We start from the raw sequence: 21586 nt of genomic DNA on the forward strand, positions 1-21586 counted from the left end.
CATGCTTCCCTTGGGCAGTATTATTAGACGGTATTGCTTAAATTTTCATTGTTACGCAGATGATACCCAGCTTTATCTATCCATGAAGCCAGAGGATACACACCAATTAGCTAAACTGCAGGATTGTCTTACAGACATAAAGACATGGATGACCTCTAATTTCCTGCTTTTAAACTCAGATAAAACTGAAGTTATTGTACTTGGCCCCACAAATCTTAGAAGCATGGTGTCTAACCAGATCGTTACTCTGGATGGCATTTCCCTGATCTCTAGTAATACTGTGAGAAATCTTGGAGTCATTTTTGATCAGGATATGTCATTCAAAGCGCATATTAAACAAAAATAAACAAATATGTAGGACTGCCTTTTTGCATTTACGCAATATCTCTAAAATCAGAAAGGTCTTGTCTCAGAGTGATGCTGAAAAACTAATTCATGCATTTATTTCCTCTAGGCTGGACTATTGTAATTCATTATTATCAGGTTGTCCTAAAAGTTCCCTAAAAAGCCTTCTGTTGGTTCAGAATGCTGCAGCTAGAGTACTGACGGGGACTAGCAGGAGAGAGCATATCTCACCCGTGTTGGCCTCTCTTCATTGGCTTCCTGTTAATTCTAGAATAGAATTTAAAATTCTTCTTCTTACTTATAAGGTTTTGAATAATCAGGTCCCATCTTATCTTAGGGACCTCGTAGTACCATATTACCCCATTAGAGCGCTTCGCTCTCAGACTGCGGGCTTACTTGTAGTTCCTAGGGTTTGTAAGAGTAGAATGGGAGGCAGAGCCTTCAGCTTTCAGGCTCCTCTCCTGTGGAACCAGCTCCCAATTCAGATCAGGGAGACAGACACCCTCTCTACTTTTAAGATTAGGCTTAAAACTTTCCTTTTCGCTAAGGCTTATAGTTAGGGCTGGATCGGGTGACCCTGGACCATCCCTTGGTTGTGCTGCTTTAGACGTGGACTGTGGGGGGGTTCCCATGATGCACTGTTTCTTTCTCTTTTTGCTCCGTATGCATCACTCTGCATTTAATCATTAGTGATCGATCTCTGCCCCCCTCCACAGCATGTCTTTTTCCTGGTTCTTTCCCTCAGCCCCAACCAGTCTCAGCAGAGGACTGCCCCTCCCTGAGCCTGGTTCTGCTGGAGGTTTCTTCCTGTTGAAAGGGAGTTTTTCCTTCCCACTGTGGCCAAGTGCTTGCTCATAGGGGGTCGTTTTGACCGTTGGGGTTTTTCATAATTATTGTATGGCCTTGCCTTGCAGTGTGGAGCGCCTTGGGGCAACTGTTTGTTGTGATTTGGCGCTATATAAGAAAAAAGTTGATTGATTGATTAATTGATCAAGAGCTGCCTCAAAAAGCTGAAGATTCTACCTGGACATCTGGAACCTCATCTGTTTCTGATTGGCTGTGAGATCCCTTGGAGCCCATCGTGCTGAAAGTTTCATCATTCCCAGTTCTTCCGTCAGAATCACATGAACTCTCTCCTGGGAAATGCCTACAGTACTGCTTATGTGACACTCACTTACTCCTCTGTCAGCGAGGACCACATCATGGATCTTCTGGATCATATAGTTCCAGCTGGCAGTTCTGGGTCTCCCTGATCTTGCTCCATCGTCAACACTTGTTCCGTCCGTCTTAAATTAGACTGACCAGTGTTGTGTCATGTCAAAATTATTCATTTTTGCCTTACAGATAGCCTGCCTAAAACTTTGCATGTAAACTCTCTAACCCCGTCTTAAAAATGCCTCCATGTAGCCTTGCAGCTGGAAAAACATAGTCTCTGCCCAGTGTCCTCCCTTTTTCCTCTCTAGCAGAAACTGTGACAATATTCATTGTTCTGCGAGAGTTTTCATGGGAAACTCGAATAGTTTCATTTACTGGTAAATGTCTATGTGACTGCTTGCTCTGCTGCCCCGCCTTTCTCTGAATGTACAAAAAGAGCACTTAACAAAAGCTGCTTTGCACACACTTATTCACTTAATCCTCTTTTGCCTCCACACCAGCTTTTATCTGTGGCATAAAGGGGGCATCATCCCCTAATGCCATTACCATGTCCTCATGGTCCTCCTGTGGAGACATTCCCTTTTTCGTGAGATACTGAATCACAGCACGCCCACCAGCTTTGTCCATTCTTGCCAGTCTGACACAGCTCCATTCACTTCACTGAAATAGTGTCTGCAACACTGTCAACATTTCACACATTCTCAACAGAAATGTTGGTTAATCAAAATGCAACAGATGGAGAACCACGCCCTGCTACACCTCCTCAGGTTCCCTGAGGGAGCCTTCCCAAGGGATTCATAAAGTTATATCTAACCTAATCCACTTTTTCTGGGTCAAGGTGAAAACTTTTCAATCAGCCCTTGCAGGTCATGTCAAGGTCAAAGTTCAAATCAGAGAGAAAATCATCTTAAATACGTTAATGACTGAATCTCAGGAACTAGATGAGATACTGAAATGCAAACGTTTTTGCTGCTCACCTGGGACCTAAACATGCCAGGCCCCTGACGCTGGTGTCGCCATCATCTCCAGGCCTAAACTTTTTCTGTCTTCTGGTGGCATAAGATTGATCACCAAGTGCCACTAAACATGAATATGCCGACAAACAACAATTTTTTGGGGGGGGGGGGGGGGCATATTGAAATCACCTCGTCTGTCTGTCTGTCTGTCTGTTAGTCAATCAAAATATGGGCTATTGTGAAGAGGAAGATGCGACACACCAGACCCAACAATGTAGAAGAGCTGAAGGCCACTATCAGAGCAACCTGGGCTGTCATACCACCTGAGCAGTGCCACAGACTGATCGGCTCCATGCCACGCCGCATTGCTGCAGTAATTCAGGCAAAAAGAGTCCCAACTACATACTGAGTGCTGTACATGCTCATACTTTTAAGTAAGCCAACATTTCTAAAAATCCTTTTTTTTTTGTATTGGTTTCAAGTAATATTATAATTTTCTGAGATACTGAATTTGGGATTTTCATTAGTTGTCAGTTATAATCATGAAAATTAAAAGAAATAAACATTTGAAATATATCAGTCTATGTGCAATGAATTAATATAATATACGAGTTTCACTTTTTGAATGGAATTACTGAAATAAATCAACTTTTTCATGATATTCTCATTAAATGACCAGCACCTGTACAATAAAAAAAAAATTTACATTTATGAGACAAAAAAAATTAAAATGTGACTTCGTTGCAATTAATGTCATGAAAACCTCTAAATTTAAATGTAGTTGCTATAATTTTCCGATGAAGGTACAGATTTCATCACTACGTCAATAGCGACGCCATATTGTGGAGGTATTGAGGAACTATGTCCCTAATATGGCAATAAAAAACTCTTTGTAGAGTAATCTAAAACACTGAATTGACGGGGATGTAATTGTCGTTTTAATATAAAATAAATCATTTAACAGACAAAGGGTAAATCGGCGTGTCAAACAAATGAACTCCAATTCCCACCATCCCTTGCGGTGGTTTTACAGGAAAAGCAGGAATTTTGTCCTGTCCAGCGTTTCGTGGCAGAAGCGAACGTGCGTGAGAGTGCAGCGGGACGTCGGGACGCACGATGTGGACTTGGCTGCTGGCTGGGGTCGACGCTGCGCGTCTCGGACTGCGGGCTCCCAGATGCGATTTGCTGCGGGTGTGTGGAGGCGAATGTGCGGGGCGGAAACCGCACCGACGGGCTGCGAGCACAGAGGTAAAAAAAAAAACAACAACAAAATAACAAACAAAAGACAAGAAAAAAGTCTTTAAAAGTGCTTTTGCACGAAGAAAGGCAGCAATTCATGCTTCACTGCACAGCTGTTACTTTGGTAATCGATTATATATATATATATATATATATATATATATACATACACACACACACACACAAAGTGGCCCTCTTAAATTTGGCACATTATGTGGTGGCAACTTCTGACCTAGAACAGAATCACAGAGCGCAAACCTCCGTCAAGACCCGACGTCAACATATCATCAAGACAAGTTCAGGTATCCACTGAGTTTTGTGACGCCATAAAGAGGCTTATTGGGAAAACTCATATCTCACATTCTCAAAGTCCTTCATCCAACAGCGCCCCCTAGTAGTCGTATTTCACTCGGTCAAAACATTGCCAAACTCTGTTACAATACACACAACTTGGTCACTCTTCAAAGCCGGGAAATAAACCATTGTCCATTAAATTGACTTTACTGATGACTCCAACCCCGACTTGGTGAATAAATCTCATCATTCCAGACAGTTCTAGACTTTCCGCTGGCAGACAAAACTGATTTCAATTGAAAAGCAAACAGCCCGAGGCTGGTTTCACCGAGTGGCCAGTCACACGTGTGCGGAAGTACTAATTCTTGCCTAATTTTCGATGTGACTTACACCAGACTGTGAGAATTATTAAATAAATATAATTAAAATGTTGGTACAGGTACTCCTTCCTGACCCAAGAATTTGTGTGTGTTTGGGATTAAACTCCACAGATAAATCCATTGCTTTTTGAGATATCTTGTCCACAGTCGCCTATGACATTTTTTTTAATGATGTTTGTAATTAATCATTACATTGGTAATCAAATTTTAAAAACATATTTTGACATTCATTGTTTTCGTCTAAACGTCAGCCCAGAACACAAAGATCTTCAGTTTACAGTGATTAAAACAAGGAAAATAAAACAAACGCAAAACCAGCAGGTTGTCCCGTTTAAGAGGCTGGAACCTACAAATGTTAAAGAATTTTTTGTTTTGTTTAGTTTTTGTGATGCAGAATAGAAATTTATTTTAAACAAGTTAAAACAAGATGAAAGTCCAATGTGCAAAGTGTGAATCAGGTGTAAGTAACTGGAAGCAGGTTAAAGGAACCTTTGACATGATAAAAGGGACAATAAATAATCAGTAATTAAAAGCTGTGTGCAATAAAACACAGAGTCCAAAGCAGTAAGATTAGATAAACATGAAGCCGTAATGACCACATCAGATTTAACACTGGATTATAAAAACAAACAAACAAACAACTCTTATCATACAAAGTGACTGTTTGAGCTTCTTAATTCTGGTATTTTTTGTTCCACTTTTATTGAAGTAACTTTGATACACCGTATATTCTTCTTACTGTTGCTGTTATCTAACAGTTTCACATAGACACATATACAATTTTTTCTTCACAATTTCAGACTAATCCGCTACCAGATAAGTAATAAAAATAAGCTTTTACTGAATGCTACAAAAATGTTATTCAAAGGCAACAATGTAGCCACAATCTGCATCTCAGGATTTGTTTCTTTTTTCTTTTGCTTATTTTTTGTTTTAATAAGTTGGAGTTCATTGAAAGAACAGTGCAATAAAAATTGTTTATTTACATGGCGCTTTAAGTAGAAAATGTACTAAGTGCTTAACATAATAAAAGACAACAATAATGAAAAAAAAAATAAAACCTATATCCATGAGAATAGTTGAGGTGCAACTAAAACAGACAGCAGATATTAAAAATAAACTAATGAGAATCTTCAGGAAATTAAGATGTTTTAATATGAAAGATTTCAATTAAGATTAGATTGTGAAGCACTGAGAGACTTTTAATGAAAGGTGTTATTTCAGATGTATGTTTCATCAAATTATTATTGCTGTCTGCAGAAACCACCAGGGGTCATGTGACAGGCAGTTTGAGATGTTTGAAGTGTTTATTTTATTTTTAATTTTAAGCAATTTACAGCTAAAACTTGTTAATTCTGTGTTTTGCTATTACTCAATGCAGTGTCATGTTGACTTTGGCAAAAGTTCTGGAAGAATTGGGATTTTGGTGTTGATCCGTTTCTCTTTAGTACTTGAGCAGAAAGTCGCTGAATTAAAGTTATTAACATTATACTTACAACAGTCCGCTGCGCTTTGTCAGTCTTACTGTCCTCACGTTTCAAGAAAGAGCTTAGAACTAATTTAGAAAATGTGAATCCGTGTCCATCGATTGAGACAAACCAAAAGCAAAACCTTTTCATCAATTCTGCCTGTCTGTGCCGTGGCGCAGCATCGCCTTGCAGTGTGGGTTCGAACAAAACACTGAATAATGTTGAAAACTTTGTCTTGACTTTAGCTTCAAGCTGTTATCTCGCTGACTTTAGCCTAACAGCCTATCACAATAAAGCTGATGTTAAAATGCTTTTATTCTGAAGCCCACTGAGGAAAACTCAGGAAAATGTGCAGAGCAGGGGCCTGATGTACAAAGGTTGTGCACATCCATCTCCACGCTAACGTTCAGATGTATCAAATGTGAAATCACTGTGGAAATGTGCTGTGCATCACACAAAAATCCTGGCTGGTGTACGCACGTTTCTACAGCTATTGTTCCACTGCTGACACGTACTAGAGGTGACGCTGGAAGCCGTTAATAATGTGAAAACAAGAAGTCAACACAGTGATGTGCACATCAAAGACACACTCACGTGTTTGCAATTATATGGGTGGATATAAAACCATGTGCAAAGTGATGAGTAAAATGGCGCAGACAGTGGCTGCGTTAATGTTGTTAGAGGACCTTGCAAATGGTGCAGTCCCACTTGAGCGTGTACTCAGGGGCTGCGAAGATTTACTTTCAAATGACAATAATTAGCTCATAAAGCCAATTTCCATTACCAAGGCCACTGTTACTGGAGTTTTGTTGTGTGGCCCGACCGGACACACGTGACATTCAGATCGCCTGCTGCATGTTCACATGAGCTGACGGTCCGTTTCGCATGGCGCAGCCTGCCGAGGTCTGCTGTGTGCAGCCGCTGCAGCACACGTGGCTGTCCGGCCCCGATGTGATCATGTCTGTACATACATATCAGCATGTCATGCAAGTGTGATACACATCGCACACCAAATGTATGATGCGTTGCATCGCCACACTTGTGGGGGCACTTAGACAAATTTCACCTCTGGCTCGAAAGTGGTCATCTGCTCACTAGTTTCATGCTGACAGCGCGAATGGCACCACATTTTCTAAGTGCCCAGCAAGCGGTGTTGGATGTTCGTGTATTTCGCCTGCAATTTGGCTGACACCTGCCATGAGAGGGATTGAATGGGCTCTCACAGGCACACTCTGTCTTTCAGCCGCTGGTGTGCGTGAATAGTTGTAGCGACGGGTGTACGAGGCGTTGGAAGCAGCTTCGATTTTTCACAAATGGTATGCAATTCCTTCGTGCGCTAGTCGGCTTCAATCGTGTTATGTGTGAAGGGGCCCTAATTCATGTACAATGCATCAACATTTTATGTTACAGTCTTATTCCAAAATGGAGTAAATTCATTTTTCCCCTCAGAATTTTTGATTTTTTTTTTTTTTTTGTGGAAAATTTATTAAGAATAATAATAAAAAACTAAGCCATCACGCGTACGTAAGTATTCACACCCTTTGCTCAATACTTCATTGATGCACCTTTGGCAGCAATTACAGCCTCAAGTCTTCTTGAATCTGATGCCACAAGCTTGGTGCACCTATCTTTGGGCAGTTTTGTCCATTCCTCTTTGCAGCACCTTTCAAACTCCATCAGGTTGGATGGGGAGCATCAGTGCACAGACATTTTCAGATCTCTCCACAGATGTTCAATCGGATTCAGGTCTGGGCTCTGGCTGGGCCACTCAAGGACATTCACAGAGTTGTCCTGAAGCCACTCCTTTGATATCTTGGCTGTGTGTTTAGGCTCATTGTCCTGCTGAGAGATGAACCGTCGCCCCAGACTGAGGTCAAGAGTGCTCTGGAGCAGGTTTTCATCCAGGATGTCTCTGTACATTGCTGCATTCATCTTTCCCTCAATCCTGACTAGTCTCCCAGTTCCTGCTGCTGAAAAACACCCCTACAGCATGATGCTGCCACCACCATGCTTCACTGTAGGGATGGTGTTTGGTTTCCTCCAAACATGATGCCTGGCACTCACGCCGAAAAGTTCAATCTTTGTCTCATCAGACCAGAGAATTTTGTTTCTCATGGTCTGTGAGTCCTTCAGGTGTCTTTTGGCAAACTCCAAGTGGGCTGCCCATGTGCCTTTTACTAAGGAGTGGCTTCCGTCTGGCCACTCTACCATACAGGCCTGATTGATGGATTGCTGCAGAGATGGTTGCCCTTCTGGAAGGTTCTCCTCTCTCCACAGAGGAATGCTGGAGCTCTGACAGAGTGACCATCATGTTGTTGGTCACCTCCCTGACTAAGGCCCTTCTCACCCAATCACCAGCTCTAGGAAGAGTCCTGGTGGATCTGAACTTCTTCCATTTACAGATGATGGAGGCCACTGTGCTCATTGGGACTTTCAAAGCAGCAGAAATGATTCTGTACCCTTCCCCAGATTTGTGCCTCAAGACCATCCTGTCTCAGAGGTCTACAGACAATTCCTTTGACTTCATGCTTGGTTTGTGCTCTGACTGTCAACTGTAGGACCTTATATATAGACAGGTGTGTGTCTTTCCAAATCATGTCCAATCAACTGAATTTACCCCAGGTGGACTCCAATTAAGCTGTAGAAACATCTCAAGGATGATCAGTTGAAACAGGATGCACCTGAGCTCAATTTTGAGCTTCATGGCAAAGACTGTGAATACTTATGTACATGTGATTTCTTAGGTTTTTTTTTTTTAATCATTTGTAATACATTTGCAAAAATGTGAAAAACAAAACAAAAAACTTTTTTCACATTGCCATTATGGGGTATTGTGTGTAGAATTTTTTTTTTTGGGGGGGGGGGGGGGATATAATCCATTTTGGAATAAGGCTGTAGCATAAAAAAAAGTGGAAAAAGTGAAGCTCTGTGAATACTTTCTGGATGCGCTGTATACATACATATAAACATGAGTAAATGTGGCTTTTGAACAGACACTAGGTAATCATTTGCAGTGGTGGGCACAGAAAACCAAAAAGTCAGCACTTATGTCTTTGTTCACCCTGCCCACTGCTGGAAGCTCCTGTTTACTACATAGCTTGTAGCAGTGAAGCAGCTGAGAGGAGCTGCAAAGCTTAATTCTCTACCCAATAGCAGTGTCGCCGTGAGGCGGAGGTCTTGGAAAATAAAGCAGTGCTGACTTATGGTTTTGAAGTGTAAATAAAATTAATACAGATAGAATAACTCCATTAATGTCAATTCTGTCATTTGTACAAAGTTAAAATATAACATATATCTTTTAATTTTAAATAATGCACTAATTCTGAAGTTTTGTAACAAACACAGACAGATGCCAAAGGGATTATGGGTAAAAATGAACCTCTGCTAACACTAATTGGTTGACTCATTCATTCTATGTAAAATCCAACATGTTAATGTGTGTGTGTTGGTGTTTACATATAAATGTGCTTTTGTAAAATATGCCATTTTTTATATTTGTAAAAAAAAAGCCATTTTCTAAGCCAAGAAGTTGATTTGACAAACCGTCTGATATAACCGGGGTCAAAATAAATAGAACACTGGTGCCCAGATGCTAGTAATTAGGGTGAATACTGCCATGAACACTACTGGCCAGTAGATGGCAGTAGAGACCCTGAAAACTTGCAGTTTTCATATGGATCATTTATAAATAATCCGTCCATGTCTGCTGTGTTTAAGATGCGTGGAATTTAATAAATGCAAACCAAATTTCAGACATCTTATATATATATATTACTCTGGAACAAAGAGGACAGTCAGTGTTTGACAAAAGCAAGATGTTAAAGAACATGAAGCGTTGCAGCTCACACTGATTCCAATTGAAAATAATGGCGAAGCAACCTGAGCTTCTTCTGGCATTTTTACATAAAACAAACACAATAACAACATCTATAAACCCAGAGAATATATTCACAAGAGTTTTAGGCACAATATACGAAGGGTTTAATGCTGTTGTCTGTGTGGAGCCTGATCAGAGTGTCACAAATTCATTTCTTCTGTCGTGAATGTGCTGAGGTTACCCATAATGCACAATGCCCACACTAAAACCTTCAAAATTAGTGCATTACTTTAAAACTAAAACATACTGTATATCTGATATTTTCACTTTATAAAACTTCAGATGTGGCGTTAATTTAAACTTGTCTGAAATTAGTTTGGTTAAAATTTTCACCATAAGTTAAAACCATATGCCTCTGGATGACAAGGGTGATATTGTCAGTGTATCAGTATGGGGTCAAAAGAAATTAGCTTTTCTTTTCTGTGACCAGTTCTCCTTTGTCTGCAGAGGATAGAGCAGTTTCTCCTGGAACCAGCTCTCCTCTGTTTTCAGAGGATAGAGCTGTGTATCTACTATAAAACATTTAACAGGTAGGTACTCAAATCTTTGTTTTTGGACTTCATAAATGTTTGTAACTGTTAAGCTTTGTTCACCATGCCTGCAAAAACAAGTTAGCGGTCTAAAATTTATGGGAAGATAATCAGTCCGCTGATGGTTTTCAGAGTTATCTGATAAGCTAATCCAATAATGAAAACATTAGCTTTGATAATTATCGGTTAGCAAATTAGCGGAACTGTGTCCAACACTGATCATTTGAAAAGTCTTTTGTAAAGCATTTTTTAAAGGTCATAGATTTAGTTAGCTGAACAGTTGTTGCCCCCCGTTGTTGTCGCGCACAGTCCAAACCAGCGTTGTGCCGAGCAATATAAAAGTTACACTCCGTGTTTTTACTCCAGAGCACGGTCTTTCCCGTATTTTCACAGTACCTCATTTACTCTACAGGAGGAACTTGTTACTCTTGTAGACTGTGCCATACTGTGGTCATAGGTCATAATGCAGTACTTTTTTCATATATAAGTTGCTTCAGGGTATAAGTCGGAGTATCTCCCAAATTATTAAAAAAGCATAAACAAAAAAATGTGACCTATGCTGGAAAATATCATCGCCAAAGATTCCGTCCTTGGCCACTCCTCCTCAAATCTTCCTGTTGTTGAAATTTGCTATCATGCTATCACTTTGTAAATCTAATCTATAAATAATAATGAAGATGAACAATAATAAACTTTGGTGTGGCAGATCAATCCAAAAAGCTGGTTTTGCATTTGCTTATCAGAATAAGAAGAACTTTAGTAATCCTGAAGGTAATTGTTTTACCAGAGTAAGTAAACATTACTTCTTTTTTTTTTTTTTTACAGTTACAACAGTGAGTACAACATAGGGTTGCCAACCGTCCCTTGAAAAACGGAATCGTCCCTTATTTGGAAATAAAAGTGTGCGTTCCGTATTGACCTGAAACGGAACGCAGTTTGTCCCATATTTCTGTGAGAATCAAAAAGTCTGTAAAATGTCAATGGAATTGACTGGCGCTTTATATGGAAACTTACGGTAAATTTGATCCCAGCCTCTCTCCTGCTTTTCACCAATGAGCTGACAGACACGAGTTGACGATACAGAATCACTCTTATCTCATTGGTCGAGGGACATCTGCTCGCAAGAAGATACCGACGTCATGAGCCGACGACGGTCGCTGGACGACAATAACAAAGCAGCATTGCTGATATCGATACAGACACCGACACTGGCACTGCAGATATGCCTACAGACAGCAATGTCTGTAACGACGTTACTACTCCTCCTAAAAAAAACAAACAAAAAACAAACAAACAAAAAAGAATGCAAAAATACAAGGGCGAATGAGAAAAGGAAAATGGCTGGGTGGAAAAGATGCGCGACAACAGCTATAAGTATTGTAAGTATTGTTTACTTTTCAGACTTTATTTTTTGCACTTTTTATTACACTAAATGTGTAAATGTGCACTGTTACATTGTTTTGCACTGTTACATTTTTTTGGATGATGCAAATTTTCAATTGTTTTTTTGTTAATTTATACAATTTTAAGTTAAGCACTACAGAGAGATTTATTATTAAAGAATTTGTTTTTATTTTATACTTTGAAGCAGGACAGAATGCTCATATTGAAATTGAGTGAAAATTTATTTTGCACTAAAAATAAATTGCTAAATAATTTGTTTTCCACGTGTTCATATTAGAACAAATGCATGTATGCATCTACTTAAATTCAGGGTCAAGTCAACAGTCAAATGGTTAAAAATCGTTTCACACAGACGCTGGGAAGGGTGAAGGCAATGGTCAGTCGGCCCTGGCGAGGTGTCCCTTATTTATTTTTCAGAGAGTTGGCAACCCTAGTACAACATGTTTATGCAAAATGACTGAAGACACTTCCACAAGATGTTGACAGTATTTTTTTGGTGTGGTATGTGCCTGTCTGCCACCTGTTGAACAGGTCTGAGATTTCTTGCAAGGAATATTGTTAACACGTGCGTGGTGCTAATTCGGAGCAGGTGTTGTTTAAGCTACATGCAGCCTGAAAGGAGCTTGTTTGTCAGTTTCTTTAACTTCCAAAACATTGGTGCCTTGTTGGCCTGTTAAATATGTGAAACACAGATTAGATTAGAGATTAGATCAGACTTTATTAATCCCTTGGGAAGACTCCTTCAGGGAAATTGAGGTTCTAGTAGTATTGTATAGCAGCACACAGGGTAAGAAGCACACGGAGTATCAAAAGTGAAAGTAAAAAAGAAAAACAGTTTATACAATACACAATATAAATACCAGACATACTGATCAATACTGGTTTACTGGCTACTACTGTTCCTCTCATTCCTGACCTTTGTCTTCCTGTTGCTTCCTGTTCAGTTCTGTTGTTATTTTGTGCACTCATTTTCATCTTTGCAGCTTTTTCCCACATTTGAGTGGAGTCAAATGTGGTCATGGGCCTCGCAGTTGAGCATGTGAAGGGTTCACTGTTCTGCTAAAGGACACTTACAACTCTGTTGTAAACAGGGTCAGATCCTGCGACCTTTGCATTTGAGGCCAACCTGCTCTGCCGCTCCTGTTTTAAGCCCTCAGTCTTTGTGTTGACTTTTTCCTCAGGCGGTTTTGAAGAAGACACCTCTGTTTGACTTCCACAAGCAGCAGGGAGGGAAGATGGTGGAGTTTGCAGGCTGGAGTATGCCGGTACAGTACAGAGACAGCCACATTGCCTCGCACATGCACACCAGAGAGCACTGCTCCATCTTCGACGTCAGCCACATGCTGCAGGTCAGCGTGCACATACAAAAACCCATGAACCACACCCACATACCCAAAACCCTGCTAAAAACATGACAAATGATGCACATGTTTAATGCTGCAGGATACTGTATGATTAATAATAGTCTAAAGGTCTAACTTAGGGAGCTGACGAATCTGGAACTTTTCTGCTTTTGGAGTAAGTGAAACTTTTAATGGTTTTGAATTTAGGTTTGTTTAGTGTTATTTTTCCTGGATAAAGCATTTTGACTGAGCAGAATAATAAGTAAATGAACACTAAGCAGAGTGCATAGTTCAGCCAGAAATGTGTGTTAGAGTTTGCAATATATATATATATATATATATATATATATATATATATATATATATATATATATATATATATATATATATATATATATATATATATATATATATATATTAAAAAGTGTCTGACTGCACATTCTGACAGGTAAACACCATATTTTTTTTAAATTCTCAATCAAAAACTCTTGAGTTCATATGGTCACAATAAACTTTTTGCAGTTCGTTAGACTCTGTAGTTTTTAGGCTGTTCTGTTTAACTTATTTGAGGGTAAACTTATTTTAGTTATGTTTAACTTACTGTGTGTCTAACACACCTATTCCACAGGGCACAGATCTATTACGACCTCCCACAATCCAGAAAAAGTGCAAAAATGGGTTGAAATGCTCAAAACTCGCTCGAAAACTGAAGTAAAGCCGCACTCGGCTGTGTTCTGAGCCAGAACCGCAACAAGCGCTGCTTTTTCTTCAAATTTTTACCCCAGTGAAGCACAGTCTTACAAGTTTCAAGCTGTGCTCCCTTGGCCTACCTGATTGTAGCTGTTAAGACGAGAAACACCCAGATGCGGCTGTGTAATGATGCCAATTCGGTGAATTGGCATGAAATTTTTGAACTGCTTGAAAATTTCACCACAATTTCAAAACTGGTGCAGATGATGGCTGTAACTACTGTGTATACCAAGTTTGTTCATGATTGACAAACAGTGATGCCAGTAACGCGTTACTCTAATCTGACCACTTTTTTTAGTAACGAGTAATCTAACGCGTTAATCTTTCCAAATCAGTAATCAGATTAAAGTTACTTCTCCATGTCACTGTGCGTTACTATTATTTTTCATTGTGGGTCGATAGCAGCATTAAACTTGGTCTGTGGGCAGGAGGTCGGGGTTCAACTGAACTGCCCACTTTAAGCGAGCTGTGAGCTTTTCATCCGTGGTTTTTTGCAGCTGCTCGACTCGTCGTCTCCTCTTAAAGTGCGGTGATCAGCACACCTGCACTGAGCTTTACAAAGACATTTTTATACTTTTTTCCCTCCTTTATTTAGAATTCTGAGCTGAGCCGCTCTGTATCGTCTCGTTAAAAACAGCTGATCCTCCGCGACGCGTCAACAACTAACACTATTTTCCACTCAAATGCACCTAAACTCTCTTTCTGAGGACCACATGATGTGAAAACGCAATAAAACTTTCTTACCTGTAAATCTGGTCATGTTTTCTGAATAAATAAATGTTATCCATTCTTTGTGCTCAAACGCCAAAGCAGGGGCGAATCCAGATGGAATGGGGGCGTGGGGGAGGGATGTGCCCCCCTCACAACACCCCTAGATTAAAGGTCCAGTTTTGAAGCCTTTTTTTACTACAACTACTAATACTACTTAAAATAATATTAATTTCGACAAGTAAAATATTTAGAGAGAATTTAAATGTTAGAAAAATGCTAGAATGAATTTAATAATAACATTTATAAACAATGTAGGTTCGAAATTGCAAGTTTTACTGTTACAGTGCTGTCAACAGTTAAATATGAGGTCAAGAAAGACGTCTTTATTTTACTTTTTATAAAACAAGTATTTATTTTCATTGAAGTTAAGAAAGGGTGACTAGAAAGTAAGTTTTGGCAAAACAGGTATCATTGTCATGTTGAGGTGGCAGAGGGTTGTTGTCGGCAGCTGGGGAAAGTTACTAAAAAAGTAACTAGTAATCTAACTTAGTTACTTTTACAGTTGAGTAATCAGTAAAGTTACTAAGTTACTTTTTCAAGGAGTAATCAGTAATTGGATTACTTTTTCAAAGTAACTGTGGCAACACTGTTGACAAAAGATGGATCAAGAAGTTAACTGTGATGCTTCAGACATACTACAATTTGCTATTCGGGATGAAATGGGAAAGAATGGCGCTCTGTGGAATAGGGGTATTATCTTAGTTTTCTTTTGCATATCATTTAACTTTTTACTTGCATGCCTTCACTGGGCCTTGAGTACTGCATTTTTGTTTCTTTCATGTACCACATGTTTGAAATGACAATAAATGAACACTGACCTTGAAAAACTGTGTGTGTGTGTGTGTGTGTGTGTGTGTGTGTGTGTGTGTGTGTGTGTGTGTGTGTGTGTGTGTGTGTGTGTGTGTGTGTGATTTCTTATTTTTTATTTGAAAAATTTTGCAAAAATCTAAAAAAAAACAAACTTTTTTACATTGTCCTTATGGGGTATTGTGTGTAGAATTTTGAGGGGGAAAAAAGAGAATTTAATCTGTTTTGGAATAAGGCTGTAATTTAACAAAATGTGGAAAAAGTGAAACGCCGTGAATACTTTCTGGACACACTGTATATTGAGTGTCCGTGATACCGACCGATACCACATGAATCTTTATGAGATGGTGCAACCGTAGCCACCACTGTGTAAGAACGCACGCCCTGCCCGTTACTCGACAAACACTAATGAAATAACCTCGCTCGGTGCAGAATCTTTGCAGCACATCCAGCGTGATCGAAGGGTGCACAGAAATTCTGCGGGTGAGAAAAGACACTTTTAGAGTTAATGTATCTGTGGTCCCCATATTTATAAACATATTTTAATAAGTTTCGATATTATAGCTACATGAAATCAAGGAGTGGTTTGTGCTTACCCTGTTTTAGTAAAATATTAGAATGATTATTTTACACACCAAAGTCGTCCGCATTTAGCCAACATGAGAAAATTGTCTCTTTTTTTTAACTCCAGGATGACCATTTAAAAATTTTTAAAATAAAATAAAATACAATCCCATATTATAATAATGTTCCTCTGTTGAGTTAATTTTTTTTGTTTCAGAGTAAAATCCACGGCAGAGATCGAGTGAAGTTCATGGAGTCTCTGGTGGTTGCAGATATCAGCGAACTGAATGACAACCAGGTGGGAAAAAGAAAACTTTACAAGAAATCCATACTTTTGTTCCAACAAATTTAATGTTTTATTTTAAAAAAATTAAACTGCTGGGAAAAAGGCAAATCAGTGTCAGGTGAGCATTGGAGTGAATCAGATTAAAGAAAAGTATAAACACACAAACAAAACAGAAAAACAGAAAGGCATCCATCCCATCATTAGAGGGACAGCTGCCCTGTCATTAGGAGGGTGATAACTAGAGCACAATAGTTGCGAATTAGAGCTATTGTTTAGTCACTAGCCTATAGCAATCTGCCTCTCAGTAGGAGGGGTCTGGTTAGGTTTAAAACTCCAGCTTTTGTTGGCTTCTGTTTTATTCTTCTCTACAAGAGTCAGACAGAAGTCAGACTTCCAGAGCAAGAATTTTAGCTGAGGAAGCGTCTGCGATTTGAAGCGAAACGTCCTCGTGTCAAGCAACCCAGTCCAGTCGAAGATTCAAGCTTCTCTACTATGGAAACCACCTGGACAACTGAGAGCCTACACAGAAACAAACAAACACTGTTTTAGAGGCACCTTTAGTACTTTTATAATCTCATATAATAAAAATACCATTTTTTTTGTTTGCATATTTTAATAATTTATGGCATAACAAAATCTGACTTCTTTCTATTAAAATTTTTTTTTTTTCATCTCAAAGTGAAAACAAATCTCAGTAAAGTCATAACTTAATGGTGTGTGTAAGTGTTCACTTGATTTATTGTAACTTTGATTGGAGAGATTTTGCTCACATTGATTGATTGTCTGCTGCTTCAGCGGCCACAGAATTTATTAAGAGGAGAACAAATGAAATATGTGAAGTTTGCAGGCTCCGCCCCTTTATCAAGATCCACCCTTGGATCTATGGTAATTCTTGAAAGACACAACCTTTCGAGTCAGTTTGTTTTTCATGTTGTTCTAATAACATTCTGTCTCATAAGTTACAATTGTTTATTTATTTATTTTTTGGGGGGGGGGGGGGGGGGGATTATTACTCTGCCCTTTTTTACAGATCTTCTCTAAAAAATTGATTCTCACTTAGACATAACCCCCCCCAACAATTCCTATGTAAATCAGTTGGCTTGCTTTTCAGTAATCACAACAACAAACACGCTGGTATGAACAATAACATGAGGAAGGTTAACGATAAAGTCTGCATTTTATGATGCGCCACCTGCTGGCTAAAGGTTTTGCTTTCACAAATGCAGTGGAAGGAGTTTTGAAAGCGTTCTTAACAAATTTGAGAGTTCAAAGGTTTATTTTGATGTAAGGTCACGTAATCATGTGCAACATCAGTGTTCTTGGGACAAATGAATGACTTTATGCCCCCCCACCCCAAGGGTACGTTATCTCTCTTCACCAATGAAAACGGAGGAATTATCGATGACCTCATTGTCACAAAGACAGACCAGGGTTACCTCTACGTCGTCTCAAACGCCGGCTGTGCCGACAAAGATTCGGCTCATATGAAGGTGAGAGAGTGTGTGTGTGTGTGTGTGTGTGTGTGTGTGTGTGTGTGTGTGTGTGTGTGTGTGTGTGTGTGTGTGTGTGTGTGTGAAACAGGAGTCGCTCGACTGATACAGAGTCTGAAACGTGTGTTGTTATTCACATAGGCCAGACTGGCAGAGTTCAAAACAGCAGGTTTGGATGTGGATCTGGAGTTCCTGGACGAAGCTCTGATCGCTGTGCAAGGTAAAACGTTCTCTGCTGTCGCTGTCTGCTGCTGACACTCCTTCCTTCCTTCCTTCTTTGCCTCCTTCCTTCCTAAGTTGTTTATTCTTAGAACCATGTTACACATCCTTTCTCTGTCCAATCTGTTTTCCTTCATTCCGTCTGTTTTAGAGGTCTGCGCCTGAAAACAAAAAGCTGTTCCATCGTTAATCAGGATGAAACGAGCCAAAACAAATGAATCGCCTGGTGGGTGATTCATTCATTTGAAGCACGTTTCATTTCATTGACTGTGTCAGTTTGAAGTGAATAATTACACAAACCACTTTTCAGCTTTCAGCTGTTTTTCTGAAACATGTTGACACACATTCACCTTTCATTTTATCGTAAGAGCTGCAGTACTCAGAACTAACAGTAGGCTGTGTTTTCACATCAAGATAGCTTCAAAGTTATTTCCAAATGTTGCTGAACTGCTTCGAAGTGTCAGTGGTCCACTTGCATGCAGTGCTGTGAAATCTTTCGTATTGGTGACTAATGAACCACTTTGTTTTTTTAAGGTCCGTCCATGTCCCGGGTTCTGCAGGACGGGCTGAAGGAAGACCTCAGTAAACTGAACTTCATGACGTCTACCCTCACCACCGTGTTCGGTGTTCCTGACTGCAGAGTCACCCGCTGCGGATACACAGGCGAAGACGGCGTGGAGGTGAGCGCTGCGCTCTGCTTGTCTAGGCTTTGGATGGCCTAGGCATGTAGTGACCGAAGGAGTGCGTCCTCTCCTGTTTAACTCAAAAACAGTAAATGCTGTAATCCTCTAAGTCACCAAGTTAAAGCAGGTAACAATGACAGTGAACTGCTTAGACGGCACTTAACGTTTGTGCACCAAATCAAACCAACACCAACTTTGTTTTGCTTAAGTCCCAGTCACACGGCACTAACGAAGGACAAAACGAAACAAGAAATCTGGACTTACGTTGACTTTTGGAGACATCGTTTAACCATCGTCCAGCTTCGTTTCTGTAGCTGGCACTTTGTCAGAATTTTCAAAATTTTGAAAAATGTGAACAAATCCTGACGACAAGCTCAATGTATCCGTATTCCGTTTTGCTTTCTATCTTGAGGGTTCCTCATCGTTTGCGTTGTTCCCGGAGCGCCAGCGTTCCGTTTGGCCCAACTTCATCCAACCTCCACCCTCTCTCTCTCTCTCTCTCTCTCTCTCTCTCTCTCTCTCTCTCTCTCTCTCTCTCCAGCCTCCCAACAATATCTCTGCAGTGAGTCTGTGGACAGCACAGACTCACTGCAGAAATGATCACACGCTGCTGCATCATTTTGATTTTGTTTAAGCGTCAAGGTTGCTGTTCACTTCGTTTTTCTTTTGTTAGTTTCGGTTTTGTTTCGGTCTTTTTATGTACTCTGCACTTGCAGGCTTTTCGGTGATGGGAGACGTTGAGGCTCATTCGTCCACTTTTTCTCGACGATTTGGGACTTTGGGACTTTATTTCTTCATTCAGCTAACTCTGTGTGCCGTGTGGCCGGGCCCTTAGTAACATACCATAGACCTGACTGCCACCTGCAGGACATGAAGGGAATTGTTGCAGGAAATATTCTTATTACATGTGTGATTTAATTTAGGAGTTAGTGGTGGCCAAGTGAGGCCTCATGAAGCATTTGCTGTTTTATTTTCACCCACTAGATGGCAGTCTAACAGATGTTCAAAGCACAGCATGCACTTCAGTTTGCTTTGGAACTTTTTTTGAAAGTGGACTCCAATCACCTGCAGCTTATCTGTGTTCCAGATTTCTGTCCCTCAGTCCAGAGTGGTCGAGCTGACAGAAAAGCTGCTGGCTAACAGCGAGGTCAAACTGGCTGGTCTGGGAGCGCGGGACAGTCTGAGGCTGGAGGCGGGGCTTTGTCTCTATGGCAATGATATTGATGAGACCACCACACCTGTGGAGGCCAACCTGGTCTGGACCATAGGTGAAGTCTGTGTTAGCAAAAGTGGACTTTCATGACTTGAGCTGTCGGGATTGATTTGTGTCCCTAATATTGGTCACAAGGAGGCAGCGTGCGGCGCTCGGCCTCATTGGCTACACTTGTTTGCTAATGTTAGGTAACAACATCAGGCTAGCTAATCCAGCCAGCAGCTGTGATAAGACTGCAAAATTTGCATGCTAGTGATCTCAACAAGTTTGTTTTTGAGGCTGCTATATGCTAGCATGGATTGCCACTCTAGCTAGCATGCTTAGTTAGCATGTAGCTGACTTGAAGATAGACTTATTGACCTTGTTGGTGAGAAAATAATGTAATACTTACATTACCTGATTAGATTATGCTCGTAATGGTATTCTTTATATATTAATATCTGTTCATTGGGTAACCTCAGAGCACTACCCTGATTATGCTTAATGTTATGTGTGATTATTAGTTCAGGAATCATACCCATATTCTGGAATGACAAATAGACATGAAGACTATGCAACCTCCAGCTGTGCTACACCCTGTAATGGTACGGAGATATATATATATATATATATATATATATATATATATATATATATATATATATATGTGTGTGTGTGTGTGTGCTCTTGAAATGGAGCGCTATCTCCACCTTGTGGACATTTAATGCAAGTACTATAGAATTTCACCAAGAGCCCTAGTGTGTGTGTGTGTGTGTGTGTGTGTGTGTGTGTGTGTGTGTGTGTGTGTGTGAGAAAGAGTAATGATTTTTTTATTTGTTTATTTATTTTTTTGTAATTTTAAAATTCATTTCAAAATTGATAATCCAGACAAATTTATATTTGTCTTTTAAATGACTTCAAATGACCCACCTGCAATACCATTACATCACGATAGGTGGCTGCAGCCCACATTTTGGGATCGTAGACTGGTAGCCAGTGGACTAAAACAATTTTATAACAGTTGATTATTTTAATAGATTTTTATACACATGTCAAAATTCCAAATACTTTCAGGTTCCAACTTTGCTTTTCTGATGCTTTTCTGTGTTTTATTTCAGTGTAAATGGGGGGGGAAGTTTTGGCCAAAACTGATTCTAAAAATAAGAGCTGAAACTTTATCTTTTCTGCCTTTTGCTTTTGGGTGTAAATGCGACAGACATGGTTTTGATGATTAAGAGATTCTTTGGATAAATTAGTGTTGAATATTGAGGCCAATCTTTTGTCTGTAATAACTTTTTTTTTTCCTTCTGACCTGCAGGAAAACGCAGGCGTCAGATGAAAGACTTCTCTGGTGCTGACATCATTGTGCCTCAGATCAAAGCTAAGACGGCGAGGAAGCGAGTCGGTCTGGTGTCCACCGGCCCCCCTGTGAGACAGCACACGCCCATCCTGGGCCCTGACGGCCAGGTCATAGGTCAGTAGGCACACGGCTTGTTAATGCTGTAACGCAAAAGCACAAAGAGAAAATTAGAAAGCAGACTCCTAATCAGTTCTTTTTATTTGTGTGTTTAGGAGAAGTGACCAGTGGCTGCCCATCTCCCTGTCTCAAGAAGAATGTTGCCATGGGTTACGTGGACGCGGCATTTGCTAAGAATGGCACTGCCATCCAGGTGGAGGTCAGGAAGAAGGCCGTGCCCGCCACTGTCTGCAAAATGCCTTTTGTTCCCACCAGCTATTACACCGGATAACTCACAGTGGAGCGTCCATCAGCAGTGCTGCCCCCTTCTGCTTACATCCAGAAATGCAATAATGAGCCTTTGAGTGGACAAAAA

The 21586-nt window shown here is 40.1% G+C and overlaps 1 protein-coding gene across 1 annotated transcript; it reads left to right on the top strand.

Annotated features, from left to right (window-relative positions):
- Positions 1-3486: 3486 nt before the first annotated feature.
- Positions 3487-21586, top strand: amt (aminomethyltransferase). The gene is made up of 9 exons (XM_034171764.1): positions 3487-3704; positions 12831-12998; positions 16102-16182; positions 17529-17660; positions 17802-17880; positions 18414-18559; positions 19650-19830; positions 21073-21228; positions 21327-21586. The coding sequence occupies exons 1-9, from the start codon at positions 3573-3575 to the stop codon at positions 21500-21502; spliced, it is 1251 nt and encodes a 416-aa protein (XP_034027655.1). The 5' UTR covers positions 3487-3572; the 3' UTR covers positions 21503-21586.

Source organism: Thalassophryne amazonica, chromosome 6 (genome assembly GCF_902500255.1).
Source record: "Thalassophryne amazonica chromosome 6, fThaAma1.1, whole genome shotgun sequence".
Classification (NCBI taxonomy): domain Eukaryota; kingdom Metazoa; phylum Chordata; class Actinopteri; order Batrachoidiformes; family Batrachoididae; genus Thalassophryne; species Thalassophryne amazonica.